Raw genomic sequence first — 21,300 nt, forward strand, 5'->3', positions numbered from 1 at the left:
GGCAAGCTGTGAGCCAAATCCATAGTACCCGCATGTTTCTGTCGATTGGTGGAGACGCAAGGTCTCAATCAGTATGCTTCTTTTGATGTGCGAGAGGACGGGGTGTTTTGGTTTATATACGCCGCTCTCCTACCTTGTGCATCTGGAATCTACCTAACGCCCGGCGGTTGGTTCGTTGACATCCAGAGGTTTGATAAGGCAGCATGGGCTAAATACATACCCCATGTTCTGATTGATGTCGTAGATTGATTGGAATCCCACACTAGGGGCAGGGAAACACTCAATTGAACCTCATTCTAGGGCTATTTCCGGGTCTGAGAACTCTTTTGGCGGGAAGAGAATGAGAACTTCGAACCGGGATGTGATTGCGGAATAACCAATCATTTACCGTACGATGCTACAGTTCTTATGCCCGTAGATTCGAACTAGCTGCCTCGAAGCGTCTAGGTGGCGCTACTTGAATACTTACTTGGATCCTGCTAACCGATGGAACTCGAGTCATGAAATAGCAATCGGAAGTCCATATGGAGCGCGATTTCAGAAGGCGTGCCCACTGCCCAATAGGAGAACAGGATACGACGGAAGTGGCTGCCTTGGTGGGTCGAAAACCTTATTCTACTCCACATAACACCTTGACAGGTGATCAAGTCGTCACCGACCAACATCTCGATTCCGGAGAAAAGACGTATGTATAATCGAATCGTACCTTGTACCTTGTGTCCAGAAATCAATTGCCTGAGTTATGCGTTCGCGATGAGAGTACTACTCCGGAGTACCACTGAGTGAATCGCCCCATCAATGAATTGATTAATTAATCACTGCCTCATCTCTGATTCGATGATATTCATTCCGCCCCCAAACCTCGCTGATTCTGTCAACTGCAGTTATGGGCAGTACTACCCAAGCACGATGGACGTTGGCATGACGGAGATCAACTACTGGACTATGATGGATATCCTAAATACCCAAAGCAGGGGAGATAATCAGAGGTACTACTGCTTTCCGCAAGGATAGCGTCAAGAACGGAGTCGTGGGATTTCATGGCGCCGAGTTCTTCGGAAATCAGGCGTGGCCGCCAAAGCACAGAGGCTGAGTGGCGATCAAATACGAACGGGCGGCTGCAATGGAGTAGTTGCGGCCAAAACTACCTCGATATTTGGAGCAGCCAGGGAAGAGGATAATGACACGATAGTTTCAAATTCGAGTCGGCAAGAATTCTTAATACTGAGTATGCTACTTCAGAATTTAAATTGTGAAGGTAATATTCACGAAACAATGTTCTGTCCGCACAATCTTTTTCAATTGGGAGCAGAAACATGCTTCGCCTTGTCGCCGAAATTTGCAAGAGCAACATGAATCCCCTCCTGAACATATTCGCATCACCTCTTACGCAGTCTCCTTGCGAATGCGAATCGGGGACAGTATACAATGAGATCTTCGGCATATGGCCTGGGCGACTCGTCCAGCCAATACGGATTATCTGATAATGACACATCCTCCTACGCGCGAGCCTAAGGTCGAAGCATGTCGCAATGATACCTAAACTCTTTTCCTAAACACCCAATGTGCTCCGTGAGCCATCACTAACCAGTTATAAATCGGCGTAAGGGTCGACTCCCAGTGCTCAAATAGGATTTTGGCACTCACAGAGGAATGAATGCAGCTGCGCATTTGAAAACATTCGGAACTCAACTTGTCTCATTCTGTAGAAATTCGGAAATTCCGGCTGCTTGGTAGGATTAGCTCGGTGCTTTTCAGGCAACGTAAGAAGAGAAACCAGAAAACAGAGTCGTGAATTCGATATCTTCAACTTCGTGCAGGAACCAGGCACACCAAAGGGGCGCAAATCATCATGGGAAGTGGGTCCTTGGTTCGAGGAGGACGACCACCAGCTTGACACCACCATCCTGTTTCTGTTGGCCCAGCCTTGATCTTGGACCTTTTTGATGAGGCAACAATATAGGTAGCAAATCTTGAAAACAGCAAGACGGGTTCGAAATGTGGCCAAGAGCCGCCATCGTCACTAAAGAAGCAATTGGACGATGACCCGGTCGAAATCTACTACAAGGACGGCCAATGCTATATGCTCGTCGTGGAGTCCTATTTACATTCAGGCTTTGCTACCCGTGGCTGGCATCACTCTCTCAAAACACTCCCGGGTACAGACATACTCGCGAACCAGACAGCAGATGAAGATGGGTTTATAGGTTTTCGGAATGTCACAGCGATAGACATACTTGTTAGTGTTCTCTCGGCCTACGAGCATTCCGGACAGCAGTTCAGGCATCCAAAGTCAGGTGCAGATTATCCCCCGAAACGATGGAGTCTACGTTTTCTAGATTCGCAGTCGGTGGTGGAGTGCGTGCATCAGACCTAGTTCCGATGCAAATCTGTACAAACTGGGAGAAGATGTGGAAGACTGTGAACGGATTCTATAACGAAGAGGATCGTAAGTTCATTAGACGGTCGGATTGGCCTTGCGGTTTTATCGAGGATTGAGGAACACGGGCTGCCACTTCGGCATCGATGTACAGTATTCGAGGAAGTACAAATAGCTTGGAGCAATCGTCGTGGCGCGACGTGAAGCACATTTTTCCAGAGACATTGATCTGAAGAGTTCGACACTCGAATTGTATTCCTATGCTTCTGCAAAAGACAAGCATCAACTTTTCTCCAACAGTCGTACTAGTAAGATGGTAAGGAAGACGGTAATACAAACAACATTCGGAAAACATCATACGCTCGTTCCTGGCTCACTCTTGGATTCAATTTGCTGGTCCTCACTGAGATGTGATCCTAGGCTGTTGGCGTCCCAGCTCGGTGCAGTATTGAGATATTCAGAGCACCTGAAATTCCTCTGGAACTCTATTGGTCTCATCCAGTGGGTACATGGAATCCGACTGACTGATTGATAATGACACAAAAATAAGTACCTGGGAAGTGTTTGCGATTCATTGAAACATTTAATAAACCCTGCCATGGCTAGCGTCGGAAAAGGTCCGCACGAGTTATCTGCGGTTCAAGAGAACCCCATTAGTCGTTACTTTGCCAGCCAAGGATTTCAGCTCGACATCTTGAATCACTCTTAGTCAAGATAACTTTGTCAAATTTGCATGCGGTGCGTAATATCCAGTAACCTAATAACGAAGAAATCGTGTAAAAATCTAGGGCTTTTGTCCCCGGGCATACACATCCCGCATGTAAGAGTCCTCAATCCTTAGGGTTGGGGAATCACGTGAGTCAATAGGTATCACCAGCGCTGCATTCCTGTTTGGCGGTGGAGATGAACGATTAACGGTTATCTGGTTTCCTATTATGATGGGGTGTTGTTGATATTCTTGATTGCGTTGGCAGAAAGGGAACATGGGTTGGCTGATAGCAACTATACTTTGGTTGAGTAGAGGTGTTGTAGAAGAGCATGCCCTCGGCGGTTAACGCTCTGGGTCGAATCGCACAGTTGGAAACTGTTCCTATCAGCTCCTCTCAGAATTCTATTTCGCCTCTTGTCCCTGGAAGTACTAGATTGCAATAACCGCGTTCAAATCCTTAACCTGAACTTGTATGTCTGAGTCAACTAGTTGTCCATTGAATCAATCCGAGGCGTGTCTCCTATACAGGCTTTTGTCTATGCATCATGAGGAAATCTTTCCGGAATTTTGGGTCGCAAGGCATGACACTTAATCCACCCTCACAAACCCATACCGAAACACGTTTCCAGGATCAATCCTCTTCTTCAACGCCACCAACCTCTCCCATCTCTCTTGCCCGTACGCCTTCCGCATCCCCTCGGGACTCGGGTTCGTCATTGACGTATACGGACCCAACGCAACATCCTTTAGCTGCGCCAGCTTTTCCTCGAGCGTGCTGCTCCATTTCTCCGCTGCATCATGCAGCTCCGGCACCGACGGCGTCCCGACAAGCTCAATCATGAAATGCGGAATGTCGCGGAACGCGAACGCCATGTTCTTGTCATGATAGTCCTGCGCCGCTCCCCGACACTGCTGAATGACGACCCCCACGCCGGGATCTTTCGGCATGATTTCCATGCACTCCACGATGGTCCGCAGCACGTCCTCGGTGAGACGTCGGACCGTCATTGATCGCGCGCTGCCGTAGACTCGTTTAGGGAGCATGTTCGTAACGATCCCCTGCCATACTGTCGTCGGCATGGGGTGCACGTTGTCCGAGACTAGCGATGATGGACCATAGTCTCGCAGATTTTCCCGCCAGCGGTATCCTCGCTCATGATCTCCCGACGACCATGAGAACAGAGAGTGGAGCACCGGGCCGAATTCCGGATCCACGGTGATTAGCCAGCCGACCCCAAGCTCATCTCGGGGGTATTCCGGGTTCCCATCCTGTGCTTTCTGCAGGCGTTGGAAGAAGGAGGTGAAGTCCTGTTCGGGATTTTGAGAACTAAATGATACTGTTCCATAGAGCGGTCCCTAGTGTAATTATTATTATGTCAGCCATTACTGTTCCTCATGCTAGTTTGGGGTTTTTGGCGAACCGTATTCTCATAGACCCTCACATCCATCTCCACCACCACCCCCCAAGCCCCGGCGCCGCCCCCACGCAGCGCACTCAAGATCTCACTATCCGCCTCAACGAGCTCACCCTTCGCATTCACGACCCGTGCTCCGACAATCTGGTCCACGCCGAGCCCATACCGCGCGCTTAGTAAACCGTACCCACCCGTCGTCGCCCATCCGACGTACCCCACCGTCGCCACCGCCGGGTACGTCGTTATCAACCCCGCCGGCTCCAACACGGCGGTCAGCGCCCCTGTTGTAATCCCGCCGCCGACGGTGGCCCGCGTGCGGTCCTCGGATATCCGGACGCTGTTCAGCGCGCGGATGTCGAGCACCAGCGCGCCGGACGCCATGCTGCGCCGGTGCGCGTCGTGTCCCCCGCTCCGTACAGTGACCGGTAGGCCCCGCTGCGAGGCGTACCGCACTAATTGCGCTACTTGTGCGGCCGTTTGTGGCCGGGCGATGGCCAGCGGGGAAGTATTCTCGGGAACAAGAGTCGTCGGGGAGAGATTGTAAGTTTCATCGAGAGATGTGTTTGTTGTCTCTTTCGGTAGGTCAATGGGGATATCGGGGTGTGCGTCAATGAGATCTTGAATCGTAGTAGTCATGGTTGCTCTACGGGGTTGAAATTGCTTCGATGTTGGTGATTTGTGTGGGAGATCAAATTGTCTACCATCGTGAGATTGGTGCGATACTATGCATCGTTTTATACTAGTAGCCAGTGCTCGGATATAGCCGAGTCGATCTATCCCATATTTCAGCCTCGACTGTACAGAAATCTAATTCTCGTACCATACTGGACATCATGAAGCAAGCTGAAAGCGCTGAAAGAGAAGAACCGTGGAAATGCAACAATGCCTCGGGTAAACCGGCATGTGACGACACGAGAAGCTGGAAATCGTGTTGAATGGCAAAGAAAAGTGTAAATGGCCAGAAACTATGCCTGCGCCTCGCTCTACGCCAGATGGAGACTTTAGCGTCGAGATACACCCACAAACAGTGTATCCAGAAACAAAGAATCGACCGCCGTACAGATGATGGGATTGGTCAAAAATGCTTCTTTATACAGCTCAATGATTCATCATAAGGGGTAGGTATCATTTATACAGAGCACATAAAAGATTTATAATGATTACAGTTCTATCATGACGTCAACTCGGCAATTCTCCGTTCAATTTCCGGCACAGCCCTGAGCTGCAGTTCGAGCTCCTCTTTTTCACTGCAAGCGGTCAGTAACATTCGGCCAGAGGGGAAACACAACGGGTGAAGGCTAGACTTACTCTTCCAACTTCATCCGCCGCTCCCAGTCGAGTTTCGTAAACACATATCCACCCTGCCCGTCAAACTGCAGGATCATCTTGTGGTATCGCCACAGACTGCGTCGGTGCGACACAGTCATCAGCGTAATACCCAGGTCCTTTGCCGTATCGTACATGACCTTTTCGATCTCGAGTGTGACGGACGACGTGCACTCGTCCAGAATCGCAAACTTGGGCCGATGGTAGAACAGCCGTGCCATGGCGATCCGCTGCTGGAGACCGCCCGAGAGCACGTCGCGCCATTCTTCCTCGGCATCCCAGCCGTTTGGTCGGTCCAACAGGGACGAGATCTCGAGGATCTCCAAGATCGACTCTAGGTCTGCATCTGTCGTTCCCTTGGCCTGCATCTCCTTTACCCCGTCCGGGTAGATGATCTGCTGTCGTAGGCTGCCCCGAGAAAGGTACGGCCGCTGCGGGATGTAAAAGATGTTCTCCGGAGAGGGTTTCTTGACTTTCCCGCCGTACACCGGCCACAATCCGCCCAGGATCCGGAAGAGCGACGACTTGCCACAGCCGTTGGGGCCGACAATCAGCAAATGGTCACCAGGATGAACCGTAAATGACAGCTTCTTGACCAGAACGTCGCCGTTTGGCGAAATGATCGGAACATCAACAAACTCTATCGACTCGCTCTCCTCGACCGTGCCTCGGCCGGCGAGCACGGCGGCATTTTCTTCTGTCGACGCGGACGATACCAGCTTCTTCTGGAACCGCCCGGCCGCCACATCCTCCATGACGTCCAGCAAAGACGTGACTCGGGCCGTGTGCCCGGCCAACTCGGAGATCTCCTTGTACGAGAACATGACCCTGCCAAACGCGTCCGATGCAGAGAGCAAGAGCCGCCGATTGGTGATGAAGCCTATTCGAGTTAGCTGAGTCTATAGTGTGCATTTCGGATACGTACTCTCCGTTCGTTCGCCCACAGTCTGACTGATCTGACCCGGTATCTTGAAGAATACCGGGACACTGCATAGAATCAACCCGAGGGCGCCCCAGAAGTACTTGACCACAAAATCCTCCATGAACCCGTGATACAACCGCCGTCGCAGGATGCGATTGACGTGCTTGATTAGGGTGAAATATCCTTTATCCAGATTATCCTTTTCTGCCTCATGGCCGCGATATAGGGCAATTTCTTCGCTGTAGTCGATTAACCGAGTATGAAGGAACCGGAAATCGCCTTCCAGGCGCGCCTCGTCGGCAACGTATTTGCCGAATGGTGGTGTCAGCATGCGCATGATGTTTGCCGACAACTGCACTATCAGGCCCATCATGAATAGACCCTCCATTCCCACGTTCTTGGACAGCTGCCGGCCATACAGAGCCATGTCCAGCATCGGCTTGGCCAAGTTTGAGTAGAGCTCCGCCAGACTATCGGAAAATCGCGCAATGTCAACTGTCACCATTTGATCTGGGTTCTGAATGCGGTCATCCAAAGCAGAGAGGGCGTAGAAAGTCATATTCGACAGATATCGATCATGAACGTAGTCTGTCAAGCGCTTGCGGTATTGCAGCCCCAGGCGGCGTTGGTGATACGTGAGCTACATCCTCTTGTCAGCTTTGCCAACTACCCGCAGCTAGAATGCAACTCACCATCGAGTTCGTAAAAGTAGCCGGAACCGCCACAATCATCCACCATACTAGCCCCGACAGGAACTCTCTTCCTTTCCCTCGAACCAAGTTGCTCACCAACCGTCCATCCAACTCCGCCACATAGATACTTAGCACTGTCCTCAGAACCAAGAACACGCTATGGCTGAGCAGTAACCGAGCCTCCTTACTCGCTGGGCCCGGTATAATAATCCGCAAAAGACGCAGCAGATTCCGAAGGAACTCTCGGTTCAACTCAACCCGTTTCTTCTTCCCCGGCGCATCCGGCCCATCGCTGTCGAGGCTAGCCGTACCCGCACGGGACCGCAATTCAGACTGCCGCTGCGCGGCGGCCTTTTGTTCAGAGATAGCATTGCGTATCCGTTTTGCGAGAGCCAGAAAGAGGGCGAGATAGACGCCGAAGGAAATGGCCCGGCGGTGTTTCCCGTAGAGCGAAACCACGCGGGAAACGATCTGCCGCAGGGAACGGTCAGGGGGGATGAGTTTCGACTGCGCGGCCATAGCGGTCGTTCATGGAGGATTTGACCAAGGGATGGAAATTGGGCCGTTTTGCCCTCGAGTCTGTTGCTTTGATGTGTTGATTGTGTTCACTTGATCGCCGAGTCTAAGCATGTGAATCCGACGGAGATCCCGAGGCTATTAGTCAGCACCCAGTCTGGGGTTGCGGATGCACGGAAAACAGGTCCTTGACAATTGGAATTGCTGGACCTGTAGAATCTACTATGTGGTGGACATTCTCCGCTCATCAGAGGAAGAATTAATCTATCGAGTGCCGTGCTGAATTCCTGGGCTTAAGTCAAAGCTGTTGCGAGATTAACTCGGATCACGTGCAAATGACGTATGCGGGATTGTTGCTTATTAGTCATAACTTATTTGGTAAGGCACGTGGAGATTTCGCATGTGACTCGACCGATATCGTCTAGACTAGAATATTGCCAAAGGAAAAGCGACGATTCTCTCATGCAAATGGACAACTGGCGGAACGATATTTACAGCGATTAAACAATTAAGAGATGATTACATGCATTAAGATACATAGCACAGTGACAGTAAGCGCGCGGATGCCCGGTACCACCGCTAAACACCAACACCAGCAACCAAGTAAACCAACCCGCTCAAAGGTATCGTACAAGACACAAACCAATGCTGAAAGAACGGAACTTAATAGTTTAAACAAAATTATTGTGGTGACTCTTTCTCAGGACTCTCAGAAGGTCGAATTCCCGCATTGATCTGGGCCGCGATCTGACTCTCTCGGAACCGCTCAAACGCTTCGTGGTCATGCTGCCTGATGGCCCAGAGATCTTCGACAGTGGAACCCAGCTCGGCAAGGACCTTCTCCGGGCCAACACTCTCTACTTGAGACCGGATATGGTCGCTCTGGAGGTTCTCCAGCTTCTCGCGGAGGGCGTCAGCAAGGGAGTCGTCGCTGGAAGAAAGACTCGGTTCTAGCAGATCTCGTCGTAAATTCTGGCCGATGCGATGAACATGTCCTTCCTCAGAGGTCATCGCGCGCGACTGTAGAGATGTGTTGGAGCCGCTGCGGGACAGCCGGATGGCGAATCGGTCAGCGTCTTCATCTTCTACTGCCGTCTCGGCATCGGCTGCAGGACCAGAGCGGGAGACTCCGTCCCCCATGGGTTGCGCCCCGTTGGCTTGCTCGGATGAAGTCGTCTCCGGAGGGAGCCTACACTCGGGAAATTCGTCCTCGAACCGCTGAATCATCTTCTCCAACGTAGCATCCAAGAATTGCAACCGTCCTGCAGACGTCAGCCATAGTCAGTGTCGGGTTAGAGAATAGGAAACGTACGATAATTATTGTCATTCCCTGCCTTGTCCTCCCTAACCAGAGCCATCTGGATCCTCGCTCGAATATTTCGCGCAGACCCCAAGAGATTCTTGGACATATCTCGGGCCTTCTTCGACCCGATGGACGTAGACATCCGAGGTCTTGGAGTTGACCGGCCACTGCTGGGCCGTGATAAATCACCAAGCTCCGGATGGTGCTGGTCTACGTTGCCGAGGCACACTCCCAGCGCTTTCACCACGCCAGTTCCACCAATAACGTAGTCCTCATCGGGAGCAGACCCGTCATCGACTTCGTCAGTACCGCCGACGAGATGCTGCAGCACCTCTGGGATAGGAACATCGGGGAGACGATCGGGACTGGAGTCGCCCAGCTCCTCCATCGCGCCAAGGTTGCGCAGAGAGTACGCGACGATCTGGGAGGCTAGCGCCTTCACAACCTCATTGCTCTCTGCACTGGGAACCTCGATGTCGACGGCGATCAACGTTCGCGACACGCGAGTCGCAGCCATCAACGACGCATACACCGCACAAGCCTCCTCTTGGCTAGCCGGATCGGTTGCTGATGCCAACTTCGCAATTTGGGGGTTTTCCAAAATGTTGATGTGGCAAAGACGCGGGCATTCTGGCAGCACCTCAGCTAGTGCGATTGCATGGTCTGGTGACAGATCCACGTTCGCTAGATGGATGCGCTTCAGAGATGGCATCTTTGGGAGGTAGCGCCTAAGAGAGGAGAGTGCATCTGGCTGACTCGAAAAGAGATCAGGGTTGTGCGATAGGTCGACAAAAAGAAGGTTCGGCATGGATACGAGTGCATGGAGCAAGGGATGGATATCCGTAGGCGCCAAAGAACAGTCTGCCAGACTCAGGGCCATGAGGAAATTCCCGGAATTCATGGCGGGGATGAGCACATCAACATTGCCGTTCAAATCATTCCCGCCGAGATCAATTCCCTCACACGAGCCGGATTGCAAATAGCGAACAACGTGGCCCAGCGCTTCTCGCGAAAGGTCATTGTTCGCCAGTCCGAGTCTCCTTAGGCCAAGAGAACTCGCCGCACCACATATCCGCTCGACAGCCTCGGTCGATGGATGACACTCTGCCAGCAGCAATTCTTCCAAACGGTTCCCGCCGAAGCGATTCGCCAAGGATTCTGCAAATATCGAAGCAATGTCCTTGGATGGATTCTGAGAACGAAAAGACGGGCTATTCGTGGCAGCCGGAGCCTTCGGGAACGGGACTCCAGAGAGATCGATCGCTTTGAGAGACTTGGACAAGTGGATAAACAGGCAGATATGCCGCCAACCCTCGGGACCGATCTGGCGGTTGTTTTTCAACGACAGCCTCTCCACAACCCCGAATCGGTGCTCCTTTGTGTTGTTTTGACCGTTTTTCTTTGGAAGGCGAGCGTTCCTTGCCTGCTGCATGGTCTTTGCCGCCAGCAGCCCGGCAAGGATGGATCTGACACCTTCGTCGGTGAGGTTGCAATTATCCATGATCAACGTCCGAACAGGGACGATGGCAAGCCAATCGCTGAAAGTAACAATGTCTGACAGCGACATTGAGAATCCACTCAGATCGAGACTCGCCACGGTGCCCGGCGCCTCAGCCAACACCGTGTTTGGAGCCGTCATCCGCTCCACGAGTCGTTTCAAAACCGGAGTCTCCCTCAGCTGACAGCATCGGCGGTATATCCGCACGGGGTCCGTCGTCGGATGGCTTTGTGCCTTGGAGCGATGTTGCCCAGACGATGACGATGGCCGTGTAGTGTGTTCTTCCTCTTCATTAGGCTTCAGCTGCATAGGTATTGAACCATCAGCTCCCGCTTGTCGTCGTTTACGCTCCTTGCGCTCCTTGCGTTCTTCCTCGGCCTTTTTCTTTTTCTCCTGCTTCCTTGTGGGTTCCTTGGGTGGTTGTGCCGGCTGAGCCTCTTCGTTCGGCGGGCTCGTGTCTGGAGACGACTTCTTTGATTTGTCGCTCTTCTTTTTCTTTTCCTTGCCCTTTGACGAGGACTGGGACGGAGATTCATCTTCGTCTTTATGCGAAACGCCTGCAATTTCCACATCCACGCAAAAGGCCACCCGTTTAAGCGTCGCCTGGTTCAGTTCTGGTATTTTGCATCGGTCCCGATCAGGGTCAACGTTCATCACCCGGCGCTCACAGACGGCCGTTCCGGCTGATTTTGACGAAATTCCCGCTGTTGAGAGTTTACGCAGCGCGTTGGACAGAAAGGAGGGACCCTTTGGCGAGGTCGAAGAAGGAATACTAGTTAGGTCACCAAGCCGGTCCTCCTTCTCCTTGGGAGAGAAGGATGCGCCAAATGGATTATAGTCTGCCCTGAATAATGGCGAACTTGCAGAATTCTCTTTGGCGCCATTTTGTGACGCTCCGGACGCAGATGAGGAGAACTTGGAGCTGAGCGACGAGATCCACGAGCTCCGCCTGTTCGGAATGGGTCTTGGGGCGCTGCCTTTGGCTGACGAGGACTTGGACTCCGTCGGTTTATCCGGCTCCAACTTGACAGGTGATTCGGGAGGTATGCTCTCGGGAGAAGAGCTCAACGATGGCTCTTGGCCAGATTTTTTCGACGGCGCTGATACATCTTGCGCTGGCTGCTCCGGCGATCTCCGCCCGTTGGGGCGGCGCGAACGCGAATTTTGTCTCTCGAGGGTTCCGGGCGCGTTATTCTTTGGTGATCGAGACAGAGGATCTATAAAATGGCGCATTCATCAGTCTGCATCGGAGAACAAAATAGAATAGGGGAGCCGAGGACAGACCTCGATGAGAATGATGCAGCCAACTCACGTCCACAGTTCCTACGCCCTCCATTTTTGGATCCAGACACGCCTCATACAGTTAGCTGCAGCTCCGCGGGGATAGAACCCTCTCCACAATGCTATGTACGAGGATTTCGCAGTGACGTTATTCCAGAACAAATTGTGCGGAGAAGCGGATCGGATCGAAAAGCATATGCACGATGATGAGCCGTTCGTTGCTGCAGCTCTGCACTCTCCCCCTCCCGCCGATCAAGAGCGTCGAAGCGGTGAAAAACGGAAAATCACGAGGCGACGGCCATCACACCATCAAGCTTTTTCGCTGTTGACCTTGTGATATGCCAGACGAGGCGCTTTAAACTAGACCGGACAGCCTTAGTGGATCGGGACACTTCGAGGATCTAACGGTGTGGGTCCGCTGATCATTGGGCGATGGATTCGCCCATCGATATCGAGCTGGCGGAGGAGTTTTCAACCATCGTTTTGCTGAACCGCAAGACACTGGATCTCTATGAAGAACTCTTGATCAATTCGTCCCTCTAAACGACAGAAGCGAAGAGAGCGGAGAGGTGCAGGAGGTCACTGTGGGAGTGGGTGAGGGGTGGGCTCTGGAGTGGGCCAATCATAGCCCGCCTGCATGGGCTTGGATCGCGCCTATCCGTTCTGAGTTAGTACATTCCCGTCTCGCTGGTCAGGTGACCTCACATCACGTGGAGAATTGCCTTCTTAGATCGGCTTAGCGTAAGTTAAATTACTCTATCAGGCATCTCTGAGTCAGTTGGATCGCGCTAGCGCTTAACTGCCGGAGGACTCGGATTTGCCATTTTGCCCCAGTTAGCCTTTGGGGCGAACTCTGCAGCTAGTCGGAAAGGGCAGGTATGATTACAAATCCAAGTTGACTAATTCGTCCACTTGGAAATGGCTCAGATCGCTAGCACGTGGTAGTTGATTCCTCAGGCATTCAACAGCGATGAGGGATCTTGTGGCACAGAGTATCCTTCGACTCTCTACAAGGGACTGAGGGCTTGTCATGAGGACGGAAAACCTGACATTACTGTACCCTTCCCAAACCAGCCCATCCCATAACCTTTCGCCAGATATGAACATGCAACCAAAACAAATGTATCTAGTACGAGAGAAATCAATTGCATTTTTTTCTGTCCCCAGGATGATCGGAATGACACATTTTGTTTGAGCCAACTTAAGCAGCCAGCTCGCGGATCTTCTCCTGCACACGCTGCTTCTTTTCCTCGCGCGACAGCTTGGGCTTGCGGTACTTCTTGCTCTCCTCCTTCCAGAACTCCTTGGGCTTCTTCTCGCCCTCATCCTCATCCTTGCGGAAGGGATCCTCGCGGATGGCCTTGTGCGCCTCGGCGTAGAGATCCTCCAGATCACCGGCGTCGATGCCGTCATCGACATAGCCCTGGAACTGCGACTTGAAGCGCTCCTCATCGTCGTCGGCCAGGGTTTCCATGTACTCAGCAACGTGGCCACCGAAGATGTAGCGGCGTAGCGTCTCGCTGTCGAGCTCCTTGGTCTCAATGTCGTAACCAGGGAAGCGCTTCTCGTTGTGCGGGATGTAGAGACCACCGTCGGAAGCACCCTTCATGGCACCGAAGACACGGGCACCAGTCGAGGTACGGGCCAGACCGACATCCAGGATGACTTTGAAGGGGCGGCGGGTGCCCTCGTCGGTCTCGGCGGCCTCGGTCAGGGTGTACTCGCCATCGGGCTCCTCGACACCCTTGAAGGTCTCATCCAGGCCGAGCTTCTTGAGGGTGCGGCGGGCCAGCAGCAGACCAGTGGCGTAGGCCGCAGCCCAGTTGGTCAGACCGTGCTTGATGCCGTAGCGCTTGAGCTCGTGCGAGTAGGCCGACGCAAAGACCTTGTCACCGCCAATCTCCGCGGTCACGATCTGGGTGATGATGTCGCGGTTGGTGAAGCGGACGACCATGCGGTACTTGGGGGCGCCATATTTGTTCTTGGCCTGAGTGATCAGGCGCTTGCGGGCATAGTAGTCGGTCTTGCCCTGGCGACGGCGCTTGAACTTGGTCTGGAAGCGGCTGCAAAAGAATTAGCGTTAAATCAGACAATGACCTTGCGAAGGAGGACTCACCTGTAGTAGGCGCTGTTCTTGACGACCTTGTGGAACGGCTACAAAAAGCGAGTCAGCAATTGGCGCTTCAGAACCCCTCTACTCCGAAGCATCTTGCAAGACCCTTAAGCGTAGTACGAGGGAATAAGGGAATGTCTCCCAGATTGACCATCAACCGGGCGACAATTGAGCATCACTCACCATCTTGACGGTTGTCGAGGACTACACGGTCAACTCGGCGGCTTGGATGAAGAAGAAAGAGTGGTGGTGGTGAGGTCAAAGAATTTGTGTGGGTGAAATTCGCTAAGCAATTTAATTGCCCGATTTGGTAATAATTGGAAGTCAAAGTGTCCCTGGATTTTGGGTTGGCGACGAGCCACTGATCTACAGCTTATCGAGTTTATGAGAGATCGGAATTCACTCACAGGAGAAGCATGATATATTCTTTTTACGAAGATGACATTATATTTTACAGCTTCGGCTGCTCTGTATTTTCTAATAGCTGTACACCAGTGATTCGCTCCAACTCTTGGACAGCCTCCTTGGTTTTCCCGAGAACCACCTTGAGCGTCCGAAAGCCAACCTGGCTGGCCGCCTTGAGATTCTGCCCGATATCATCCAGGAACAGGACATCTCCCGGCTTCAGCTGCGGTCCTCCACGACTCGAAGACACCTCGTTGGCACGGCTCAATGCCAATTCGTAGATTTTAGGGTCCGGCTTCCGCAGCCCCACGTGCGCAGACGAGACGAAGAAATCAAACTGCGAATGCAGCTGGATCTTATCCTCGTTATATGGATGGCCCGGCGGGAAGATGACCGTATTGGACAGCGCGCCCATGAGGAACCGGCCCGATGCTTTCAGCTTCTTCAGCGCAGGGAACATGTATCGATCCGGTTCGCGCGAAATGCGCATCATGTCCCAGAACAGAGCCTCTGTGTCGATTTGAGGTAGCGGCGGCGGCGGTGATGTCCTGCTGCCGCGCCGCTCGTGGAAGACAGCCCAGAGATCGGCCCGATGTAGGTCATCATGAAAGCGGGAAAAGAACTCCTTGTCTAGCTTGATCTCGCCGCGCTCGAGTTGCTGCCAACTGCCATTGGGGGCGGCGCGTGAGATGCTAAAGTTCACCCATCCTATAGGGATGTTGTGTGCACGCTCATAGTCTAGAATGGCTTGGAACGGTGATTCAACCTGAACTGTATCAGCCGAGAAACCGAGGAATCGTCTGGATATCTTACACAAACTCCTCCAATGTCGAACAGGAGCACCCGAGGTATCTGAGTCTCTGATGTCATTGTCGTGCTCGTTACTTCTCATAAAGTGATTAGCGGGCTGTTCGGCCGAATAGAAATGAGGGCGTGCCTGAATATGTATTTATTCCATGTGGATGGATCGGAGAAGTTGCCGAGGTTCTCCGGTTGTTGTCATTGCTTTGATCTACAGAGCTTCGAAACAATGCAATCGATATTTGAACATTGTGACCAAACTCATAAAGCAGCAGACTAATAACTTCTCCCCTGCTCAAGATTATAGAGTCTGTCAAGAGACAGCCATTGAGCACATCTCGAACCCAACATAGGGGCCCAAGTGCAGGGAGTGCTTATCAGCACGTGATGATTTTGATAAGCATGGATTGATTCGACGCGGCGCCGGACCGTGGATGGCACATCCACAACCGCCAAAATGTGACCATGGAAACCGCGCGTACAATAGCAGAGGCCAAAGCCGCCTTTCTCCGGAATCAAGTCCAGATCCTCACAGCGCCAATTTCGCCGCAAGAAGGATGGAGGGACTATGGGCCAGAGACAGAGGATGATATTAGCGATAAGGTCGTGGAGGAGGTTCTACAGAAGGGTATGACGCGCAGACAAAAAGGAGCGCGGAGACGGAGTCGTTCTAACGCCAATAGTGAACGCTCAACTACGACAACACAGCCGGGTAGTCTACTCGACGCAGGCCATTCATCATGTCGCGCGGCAAATTGAGAGTCTGTACTGGCAGTCCGTGCGGAGTGAAGGGCTCTTGCCGGAGACGGCGTCAAGTGGAGTGGAAGTGGGCTCGGACTTGACCAGTCATTTGTACGTGGAAAGTCTCCGTGGGGGGAACTGGCTAACAGAGGAATAAATAGAGTCATTGAGAAACTCCCGCCGCAGTACGCTGGAGATGCCGCCTCGCCCGAGGACCGGCAAAAATACGAAGCATTGTACAAACGGCTAGTGGAACTGGATCAACGGCGGCAGCGACAGCAACAGCGGCTGGCACAGTACCGACAACTCGAAGCACTTCTTGCACCGCTGAGGGATCCCGTCAAGAACATTCAACCCAACCTGATAACGCGGGAAGGAGAACTCGTCAAGGAAATTGACCGAATGCGGATGCTTGCGGCACGGGTTGTAGGCCGGATCAGCCAGGCGCGAGTGGTGCATGAGAAAGATTGGACGGAGGAGGCATCGCAGATGGATCCAGAGAGGAAATTGGCTGCCGTACTAGAGAGTAGCAGTAGCGCCAATGTATGAATGACTTGCAGATATTCCTTTCCTCATCAGGTGTGAGGATCGTGTGAGAGAACGAAGTAGCATGTCTTTCAAACCGTCCTCTTTTTCTCACGAGCAGAGGGCGTGAGTAGGTTCTCTTTCGACCTCACGATCGTCCACGGCAGGCGGTGAGTACGGAATCGGAACAACATGTCTTCCGGTAGCGCGCTAGTCCAGAAGAGGACTACGGCGGGCAGCTCCCAGGTGGTGCCGGTCTGGGTCTGAGGACCTCGAGGAGCTGTACTCAGTCCTCGTCTGCCGCCACGGCTCGACCATCCGCTTGGATGACCTGTACCGCATTCAGCGAGTACTGAACATTTTTGACTTGGGGCCCATATCTGCAGTGCTGGGCCTACTCAGATTGTTTATTCGGGGTCACGCGTAGCGGGCTCGTGCTCGCGTTCCGAGTCTCGCAGACGGCGTTCGCTATTATTACGAGTTCTATTCACCCACTAGCAAGACTGATCCCAAGATTGAGCGGTTCATGAGCATGACTGCCAACGGCGGCTACATGGACAATTCTCCGAATCCGGCCGTGGGCCCCATGGGTGGTCGCCAGAGCCAGACGCCGTCGCCCGGTCCGCAACATGGCATGGGCCAGGCCAATGGCGTGAGCGGCGGGAGCAGCGTGTTGCCCAATGCGGCCACGAATGCGGGCCATCAGATGGATTTGCATCATTTGTATGAGATGGTGGTGGAGCTTGGGGAGGTGCTCAAGCATAATCGGGAAATGACCAGGGGGATTGTCAAGAGTGCCGAAGAGATCATGGTAAGCTTCTAGGGTATATGCCACAATTGATTAGATGACTGACGTGACAGCGCCGTGCCACCGACGAGGGAACCAATCCGACGCTGCAGCAGATGAGCGGGGAGTTGACGGGTGAGTCCCTGCAACATTTTGTCAAACCCAATCCAATGCTAATTGAACAGCCGCCCGCATTGCCGAACTCGAACACGCCCTCGCCAAAGAACGCCGCACCGTTGAAGCCCTGAAACGCGAACAGGACGAAAACATCAAGCTGCTCCGGGAATACGAGGACACTGTCGGCGTCATGGTTGAACAGATCCGCAACTATTGCCAGAACATCAACATGCAGTTCCTTGCGCAGAGGCGTCACTACAACAACCTGCTGCAGGCTGAGCGTGATGCGCACCTGCAGAGCCGTCTCGACCGCGACGCCTGGCATGCTAAAACGATGCGGTGTGCGGAACTCATCCGTGAAGCATACCGTATCCGCTGCGAGGAGGATGATCTGCCGACGAGGATCATCTCGGGTCTTCAGAACGAAGTGCGTGCCTACCGTCAAGCTCTCGGCCTGGAGCCAGAGAAGCCTGAAGAGGAGACGGGATATCCGTTCCTCAAGGACCTACCGCCGAGTGTGGACTAACACACTGAACCGACTGTTTATACATATATGGTGTCACGGCGTGGGTGCATTACGATTTCGATTCTAATCTGTGTTTTTCTTTTTCCTTTCATGATACATGGTGCATGTGGACAAGGCGTTTTGGATGGGACAGTACACTCGGTGATCAACTCTGATACAAAAATGACCTCTACGGCATGCATGACTTGTACTCATGACGATAGCCACTAATCCTAGTGATGAATTTCAAAAAGTGATCAATATTTGCTGTACTCTGTTCTAGCTAATTATTTATGCGAAAGTCATGCACCGTACCACTACACATTACTTACATACACCACTTTCAAAAAAAAAAGTCGTAGGTATCATCGTGGCGTCGGAGTCGGCGTCTCACGACCAGACTCTGAACTATGACGCTCATTAGGTTTATTATCACCGGTTATTGTAGGCTCTGACTTCTTCTCTTCCTCCGGCGTTACCTGCGTGGATCCTTCCCCTTTCTCCTCCTCCTTTTTCTCGGAGGAATCAGCGGCTGTCGCTGCTGCTGGTGCTGATGTGTCGCTATCAGCAGTGTTATTGGCAGTAGCGTCGTGCTTTTCTTCTTCTTCTTCTTTCGTCTCAGGTTCTCGCCCCGACTCCTGCGCTGGCGTTGACGTTGACGTCGATCGCGGCACATCATCCGATGACTCGCTAGTCCGCTCTTCCCTTCTCCCGCGCAAGACGCTACTCCATCGCTGCCACCGTCCGCTATTCCGTGCTTGTCCCGTCTGGCTTGAAATCGAGTCCTCGCTGCGGCGTGGGGCGCTCTCCGCGTCTGGGCGTTCGTTCACGCTGGGGAGTGTGCTGGTTGACGGGGAGTTGAGCGGGCCGGGAGATGTCGGGGTGGAGGTTGATGCGGAGCGTCGCTCAGCCCATTCCCGCCGTCGCTCGCTCGCCCATGTACTCCAGGAGTTGAAGTATGCGCTGGCTTTCTGCCCCGCGCTGCTGACGGTGGCTTGGGCCTGGGCGAGGTCGACGGAGCGACGGCCAGAGAACCAGGATGAGGAAGACTTGGTTTCTTTCTCGTCCTGGTCTGTAGCTGTGTCGTCGCTCGTCTTTTGTTGTTGCTGTTTTTCTTCGCTTCTTCGGCGTTGGGATTCTCGGAGGGCTTCGATATCGGCCCAGAAGCTGTTGAGGGCTTCGCTAACGCGTTTCTGACCTGAGGCTAAAGTTTTGTTTAGGACCTCGCGGCTTTCTCGCACCTTCTCGTCTAGGTGCAGGTCGGCGATCTGCTGCGCGATGCGCCGCTGGACGTCCTCAATCGTCAGCCCGCCGGCACACGGATGGCGGGGTTCTACAATGGAAAACAGGAGGGCATCCGATGTCAGGCGCCGGAAGAGCGCATAATTTGGCGTTGTCCGCCATCGCGCCAGAAACTCCGTATTAAATTCCGCTGACGGATCACCCTCAATGTCGGTGCTTGGTGCACTCCCTCCCGTTGCAGGGCCGGATTGCTCCGCGTAGTTGACGCATGATAATAGCGCGAGAAGGTATTCTTCAAACTGCATCCGGATAAACTCCTCCGAGCCCATGTACCCGTGCGTCTTGGGCTGTGACGGGTGCGAATCATCCCAGGTTTCGTTGACGGCTTGAGTCAAGAAGTCGATCCAGCGCCGGTCGGCCGGTGTTAGAGACAACGCGCTGCGTAGGGCTGGCGAGATTGTGATCGTTCCATCGTCCAACTAACCAATTAGCCAATAGCCATAAAAGAACAAAAAAAAAAAAGGTATGAGGGACAAACATTAATCAAGACATCGCTATATTTATCCTTTTGCTGTAGCAGCAATGAATTCGTTGAGCCCACAACATACGATTTCGTCCCGTGGTCAGCCAGCAGATCCAGCTGCTGCAGAGGCGTGTAAGGACCAAAGATGCTCCCCTGACAGCGAACGAGTTAGTGGCGACCTATATCCATAAGCCCGTCTGGTATCTACCTTGCCAAAAATTTGCAACGGGAGACCCATGTAGGCGAGTACTATACCGGGTTAGCAATGCTCCTTGGACCACCCATGGCCACGTACACGACTGCCGCTCGCTCGTCTTGAGCGAAGAAGGCTTCTCCACCGTTTGCGCATACGAGTCGAAAGACGGATCGGCGCAGTCTTCCAGATGGTTCATTAACCCGGGAATCAGCGAGATTAAGGAAAATTGCATCATGCATAGTCGTTCGCATCGGGAACCGAAAAAGAGCATCTGGTTATGGTCAGACGAGTCTCGATCGTTGGTTAGTGCGGGAAAAACGGACCTTTGGCTGTAAGAGCAGACACTTGAACAAGACCAGCGTCTGATACTTGAACTCGTGGATCAATTCTCGTAGCGACAGGCCTGTCTGGTCAGCACCATCAACTCAGACGAAAGAACAACCTCCTACCCAGACTATGGTCCTTCGTATCCTCATTCCGTAGACTGACGACCAAACTCTCGCGGAATTTCTACCCCAATTAGCAATCCTCGCAACCGCCGAGCGTATGCGCTCACCCTGAGGATCTCAATATCCGAAAAGTCCCTATCCGCAATCCATTAGCCCTCCCGTTTGATTACCAAGTGTAGTCCACGCACCGCTGCGCAAACCACGCAGATGTCACCATCGACAACTTCTCTCTCAGCGGGCCAAAATGCTCGGGACTGTCCGTCACCACAACCACCGCCTTCTGTACCGTAGACCGCGTCACGTCCGGTGGGCAGTAGATCAACGAGCTGGCCGCAATTTGTCGCGTGCACGAGATGCCAAACAATGACGTCGCGGGCCTTGTCGGCGTTTCGGCGCGTCGTAGGGTAAAGTATGAGAATTCTTCCGTAGCACTGTCATAATCCCACAGGTCAATCCTGGTTGTTTGCGTTTCATGTTGTCGTCGTCAGGGACATACGCGTGCGCGCCATCGGACAAGGCCATAAACGGGAGCAAAGACCAGTCATTCTCAACGGCGGGATTCGACCCTGGCTCGGCGAGGCAGAGTTCAATTTCAGGGCCCCTGTTATTTTTTGTTCTCCCATCAGCAACTTTATTTTTCTTTCTGATTGTTTGGCTTTTTTCGGAGGTATTTCGGTGGAGTTTCTACCTGGCATGGTGAAAGTCAATCACCAATACCACGGGCTCCTGGCGCACATCGCGCAGTGTGGCAGCCATCGAATCGATTGATCCGACAGGGCGACCGTCTCGACGGGATGAGAAATCCGGACTCGGGGTCGGCGAGGGGCGTGTCCCGGCGGGAAAAAAAGAACGAG

At 52.9% G+C, this 21,300-nt stretch overlaps 9 protein-coding genes across 9 annotated transcripts; 3 read left to right on the top strand and 6 right to left on the bottom strand.

Annotated features, from left to right (window-relative positions):
- Positions 1-3,677: 3,677 nt before the first annotated feature.
- Positions 3,678-5,140, bottom strand: VTN49DRAFT_864 (uncharacterized protein; the record flags this gene model as incomplete). The annotated part of the gene is made up of 2 exons (XM_069416532.1): positions 3,678-4,445; positions 4,511-5,140. 2 exons carry the CDS (start codon positions 5,138-5,140, stop codon positions 3,678-3,680), a joined length of 1,398 nt encoding a protein of 465 aa, XP_069272650.1.
- A 535-nt stretch (positions 5,141-5,675) lies between these two features.
- Positions 5,676-7,963, bottom strand: VTN49DRAFT_865 (uncharacterized protein; the record flags this gene model as incomplete). The annotated part of the gene is made up of 4 exons (XM_069416533.1): positions 5,676-5,751; positions 5,813-6,710; positions 6,756-7,392; positions 7,445-7,963. The coding sequence occupies 4 exons, from the start codon at positions 7,961-7,963 to the stop codon at positions 5,676-5,678; spliced, it is 2,130 nt and encodes a 709-aa protein (XP_069272651.1).
- Positions 7,964-8,641: 678 nt separating this feature from the next.
- On the bottom strand, positions 8,642-12,097 carry VTN49DRAFT_866 (uncharacterized protein; the record flags this gene model as incomplete). Its single annotated transcript, XM_069416534.1, has 3 exons — positions 8,642-9,222; positions 9,273-11,978; positions 12,046-12,097. 3 exons carry the CDS (start codon positions 12,095-12,097, stop codon positions 8,642-8,644), a joined length of 3,339 nt encoding a protein of 1,112 aa, XP_069272652.1.
- A 69-nt stretch (positions 12,098-12,166) lies between these two features.
- VTN49DRAFT_867 (uncharacterized protein) lies at positions 12,167-12,379 on the top strand (the record flags this gene model as incomplete). The annotated part of the gene is made up of 1 exon (XM_069416535.1): positions 12,167-12,379. The coding sequence occupies one exon, from the start codon at positions 12,167-12,169 to the stop codon at positions 12,377-12,379; it is 213 nt and encodes a 70-aa protein (XP_069272653.1).
- Positions 12,380-12,474: 95 nt separating this feature from the next.
- VTN49DRAFT_868 (uncharacterized protein) lies at positions 12,475-13,237 on the top strand (the record flags this gene model as incomplete). Its single annotated transcript, XM_069416536.1, has 2 exons — positions 12,475-12,575; positions 13,117-13,237. The coding sequence occupies 2 exons, from the start codon at positions 12,475-12,477 to the stop codon at positions 13,235-13,237; spliced, it is 222 nt and encodes a 73-aa protein (XP_069272654.1).
- Positions 13,238-13,243: 6 nt separating this feature from the next.
- On the bottom strand, positions 13,244-14,341 carry VTN49DRAFT_869 (60S ribosomal protein uL18; the record flags this gene model as incomplete). The annotated part of the gene is made up of 3 exons (XM_069416537.1): positions 13,244-14,105; positions 14,159-14,196; positions 14,339-14,341. 3 exons carry the CDS (start codon positions 14,339-14,341, stop codon positions 13,244-13,246), a joined length of 903 nt encoding a protein of 300 aa, XP_069272655.1.
- A 265-nt stretch (positions 14,342-14,606) lies between these two features.
- Positions 14,607-15,430, bottom strand: VTN49DRAFT_870 (uncharacterized protein; the record flags this gene model as incomplete). Its single annotated transcript, XM_069416539.1, has 2 exons — positions 14,607-15,326; positions 15,374-15,430. 2 exons carry the CDS (start codon positions 15,428-15,430, stop codon positions 14,607-14,609), a joined length of 777 nt encoding a protein of 258 aa, XP_069272656.1.
- Positions 15,431-15,826: 396 nt separating this feature from the next.
- Positions 15,827-18,057, top strand: VTN49DRAFT_871 (uncharacterized protein; the record flags this gene model as incomplete). Its single annotated transcript, XM_069416540.1, has 6 exons — positions 15,827-15,989; positions 16,045-16,213; positions 16,264-16,645; positions 17,055-17,438; positions 17,489-17,549; positions 17,600-18,057. 6 exons carry the CDS (start codon positions 15,827-15,829, stop codon positions 18,055-18,057), a joined length of 1,617 nt encoding a protein of 538 aa, XP_069272657.1.
- Positions 18,058-18,401: 344 nt separating this feature from the next.
- Positions 18,402-21,202, bottom strand: VTN49DRAFT_872 (uncharacterized protein; the record flags this gene model as incomplete). The annotated part of the gene is made up of 10 exons (XM_069416541.1): positions 18,402-19,757; positions 19,817-19,954; positions 20,010-20,050; positions 20,097-20,268; positions 20,321-20,400; positions 20,447-20,507; positions 20,554-20,581; positions 20,635-20,877; positions 20,943-21,047; positions 21,135-21,202. 10 exons carry the CDS (start codon positions 21,200-21,202, stop codon positions 18,402-18,404), a joined length of 2,292 nt encoding a protein of 763 aa, XP_069272658.1.
- Positions 21,203-21,300: the final 98 nt, after the last annotated feature.

The sequence above is a fragment of the Thermomyces lanuginosus genome (assembly GCF_041956635.1).
Source record: "Thermomyces lanuginosus strain ATCC 200065 unplaced genomic scaffold VTN49scaffold_2, whole genome shotgun sequence".
Taxonomy (NCBI): domain Eukaryota; kingdom Fungi; phylum Ascomycota; class Eurotiomycetes; order Eurotiales; family Trichocomaceae; genus Thermomyces; species Thermomyces lanuginosus.